The 3,617-nt window shown below is 40.4% G+C and overlaps 1 protein-coding gene across 1 annotated transcript; it reads left to right on the top strand.

Annotated features, from left to right (window-relative positions):
- Positions 1-65: 65 nt before the first annotated feature.
- LOC118478151 lies at positions 66-3,107 on the top strand. The gene is made up of 3 exons (XM_035971122.1): positions 66-261; positions 1,236-1,712; positions 2,847-3,107. Exons 1-3 carry the CDS (start codon positions 158-160, stop codon positions 3,040-3,042), a joined length of 777 nt encoding a protein of 258 aa, XP_035827015.1. The 5' UTR covers positions 66-157; the 3' UTR covers positions 3,043-3,107.
- Positions 3,108-3,617: the final 510 nt, after the last annotated feature.

Here is a 3,617-nt window from a genome sequence, read left to right as displayed (position 1 = left end):
ATCCTCCTCCTCCTCCTCCTCCTCCTCCTCATCATCATCATCATCATCATCATCATCATCATCATCATCATTGTGTTCTCATGTATTTGTTTCCACTTTAGAATATAATCATCCTATTTGTTAATAAGTATGTATTCTCTTTTCCCCAGACAGAACAATGTCTCTTCGTAACGTCTTGGATCAACGTGGGCTGAAAAGATTCAGTTTCCTCCGCTTTGGCTGGATTTTCTTCTTGTCATTAAACCACCAAGTGTTCTCACAGTAAGATGACGTTTTCCTAATTACCATAGCTCCTTAATAAATTGTTTTAGATTCTATTAATTAAGACTGGGGATTAGCGCTTCGAACCCAGAATTGTGAATGTTTAAAAAGTGGCGCGGTGACACTGGTTATGTCCACTTTTAGTCTCTTTACATCTTAATCGTATAGTTTTGAAATAAAACACCTTCCGTTTTGTATAATATTTCGTTTTCTATAGTCGCAAACTTCACCTCAAGGATGTTCATGAACAAGCAAGACTAAGCAAGTGTTAAAATTGAAATTATTACAGTTTTTCCATACAAGCGTAAAAGCAGCATCGCATGTTCATGGATTGTTCTACACACAACTGCCAACCCTTAAACTGATGCAACGGGAAAAGGGCGCTTTGTTAGCTCAGGTGATATGATGCTGGACTACGGAGCGGATGAATCAGGTTTGAATCCCATACTAGGAGTTCTAATGGAGTTTTCAAGGCACTCAACCCATTTAGCTCTGTTTTTATTGGAGACTGACGTTGAATTCGGAGGTCCCGCCTCTTGAATAACGGACTAGTGTTATTAGGGGTGTTAAATCCCTAATTACTTTTCGAGCAACAGTATGGCTATTATAAATCCCTAATTTTAATCAATGATTTGCACATTGTATTAAACACTACTCAAAAGGAAGTTTCTATTCTGAGCTGTCCTTAAATTATCACGACCAGAATTGATCTCTCTTATAGGCCACAGCAGAAGCCATGAATCATCTTGATTATTAGCTTTCTGTATAGATGCATTGGTCATCGTTAGACTTAGACGAACAAATCCTGAACTTTTACCAATAAGTTATATATCCCTGCATGAAATACCTTACCTTACCTTACCTTACCGTACCTTACTCACCTTACCTTATCTTACATTACCTTCTTTATCTTATCTTATCTTATCTCTTTTCATCTTGTCTTTAAATCTTATTTTATCCACCCCACCTCACAGAAATGGCACGGAGTTTGTGGCATTGGAACAACCTTCAGGCACCATGTTCGGGTACTACAGCACTTCGGTAACAACAAGGTCGCTCTTCGACTGCGCCATTTCCTGCAAGCTGGACACATCTTGCAGCTCCATTTTCTACAACGACAGTCAATGTGTGATAGTGAGATACGTCAGAGACAATCAGACGGTCCTTCCTCCGATCGTCAACCCATCCGCCTTCAACGGTTTCGCTCACTTCGAGAAGTCAGGCTTTTCTGATTCGACGACTTCTCTCTTTTGTTCTTACACCTGGGTTGATGTGGTTCAGAAATGCATTCAAGTCGTCGATGGGACGATGACAGACTGGGAGAGTGCCCGACTTACCTGCCAAGAAAACTCTGGAGATCTCTTGTGCTTGTCTCATGGGCAGTTCGAGGATTTCCGTCAGTACTTGGAGACGGAATATGGTCTTCCTGCGACGCTGCATATTGGTCTTCAGTAAGTACGACTGGCATTGTTGGTGCTTCTTGTATATTATAATATTATGTATCACGACGCACTGTTGGCGCGTGTAGTATAATATGCGAGTCAGCATGGTGAAATCAGGCGATTGTCATAATAATCAAAGTGAAGAAACTGGCATTTTTCTGCAGGTTTTTAAATTTTTATCGAATTTTAGTTTTTTGGCCTAAACACCTTTCTTGCCCATAAAAGAACAAATTTCTATGTGGATTTTACTGAAAAACAAACGTTGATTTAAGGCACAAAATATGTAAATTTTCAGTTTCCACTGACTCTCAAGCTAAGGAAATAACTAATCTTTGTCGGACATTTTCTAACTAATTTTACCCCTGAAACGAGGTGACCCCCATCTCCTTCATTTGCAAATACCTCAACTCGTGTTAAAGATAAATGGCTATGTTTTCCTCCAAAGCAAGATAAATGCATAAGCTTTCATAAGATGATACCAATAGCTCTATATGCCCAAAAAAGGACGAGAGCCTGATTCCACCACGTTGTGACACATATTATATCGCAACCTCAGCGCTTTCTTATCCTATCTCCATTTTTTAAAACATTGACATTATGACTTCTTCTTAAGCTCACTCTTTGTTATGAAATGTTTTCACTGTTATTAAAAATGGAGATAGGACAAGAAAGCACTGAGGTCGCGATGTGTCACAAAGCAAAGAAATCAGGCACTCGTTAATAAATTTTGGACATGTCATGTGAAGGTATTTTATTCATCTTAAAGCTCGGCGGAGCAGTTAGTGTGCTCGTCTCCGGAGCAGAAAGTCCTGGGTCGAGCCTCGGTTCGGACACGGATTTTTTTCGCCCCCTCCTGCTCACCCAGCAGTAATGGGTACCTGACTTCGAGTTAGGGAAGTAAAGGCAGCGTGGAAAGGAACTGGCCACCCTACCACAATATTATGCCGAAGGCCCAGGAAGTTGTCTTACTAACAAGGCAATCCCCAGTGTCCGGATCGGATGCGGGAACAACTTTACTTTACTTTACTACCAAACCGAACCGAACCAAACCAAACTGACCGATCCTGCGAATGGGCACCGCGTATAATCCTGAGACTAGAAAGACGTTTTCAACAAAATATATTCCTCTGTCTTTCATTTCAGGTACATGAGTTCTTTCCAGGAGTGGCAGTGGGTGTGTACCAACACTGCCTTGTCCGACACAATAACCTCTGGCGGTCAACCTCTGACAGCAGGAAACAATGACCAATACGCTTTCCTCAACAGCTTTGACAACTACTTTGCTCTTTCACAGTACACTTCTGAGAATCTTCAATTTGGGTATATTTGCCAGTACTAATTCATATTGATATACAGAAAAGTGGGAAGACATGGAATAACATCAAGAGGCTAGCCCAGGATAGAGAAAAGTGGAAGGTGTTTGCCCGTGGCCTATACCCTGGTCAGAGTGAGAAAGGCAATGATGATGATGAATTCATATTGAGACAGATGCTGTTATTAAGTCTGTTTATTCTGTTGTGGAAAAAAGTCTAGCACACACAAAGCGAACACTAACATAGCAAACCCGCAGCGAAATACGCATGTAGCGAAACACCTCGCACAAAGCGAAACACCACGCATATAGTGAAACACACCTGGAAACAGGTACATAGTGAACAGATTTCTAGTTCCTGAGTTTTTACCCACAGGATTGAATATTCTTGTATTTAGAACAGTTGTGGAGTGTAGTAGCTAAAGTCCTAAATAAAGAAACATTCAGGCGCCCTGCTTATTTCGCGATGCGTATTTGTTTGTTTGTTCGTTTATTATTAGTAGTAGAAGTACAAATATTGCCATTATTATATTATTGTTGATGCTGTTATTGTTGTTGTTGTTGTTGTTGTTGTTGTTGTTGTTGTTGTTGTTGTTGTTGTT

The sequence above is a fragment of the Aplysia californica genome, unplaced genomic scaffold (genome assembly GCF_000002075.1).
Source record: "Aplysia californica isolate F4 #8 unplaced genomic scaffold, AplCal3.0 scaffold00381, whole genome shotgun sequence".
Lineage (NCBI taxonomy): Eukaryota > Metazoa > Mollusca > Gastropoda > Aplysiida > Aplysiidae > Aplysia > Aplysia californica.
This window is presented reverse-complemented; position numbering and strand designations above follow the sequence as displayed.

Bases quoted from the DNA above. Each gene is read 5' to 3' on its own strand.
- LOC118478151 (XM_035971122.1), top strand. From the start codon at position 158: ATGTCTCTTCGTAACGTCTTGGATCAACGTGGGCTGAAAAGATTCAGT. The intron at 262-1,235 runs GTAAGATGACGT...CCCACCTCACAG, and splicing joins AACCACCAAGTGTTCTCACA to AAATGGCACGGAGTTTGTGG. The intron at 1,713-2,846 runs GTAAGTACGACT...CTTTCATTTCAG, and splicing joins ACGCTGCATATTGGTCTTCA to GTACATGAGTTCTTTCCAGG.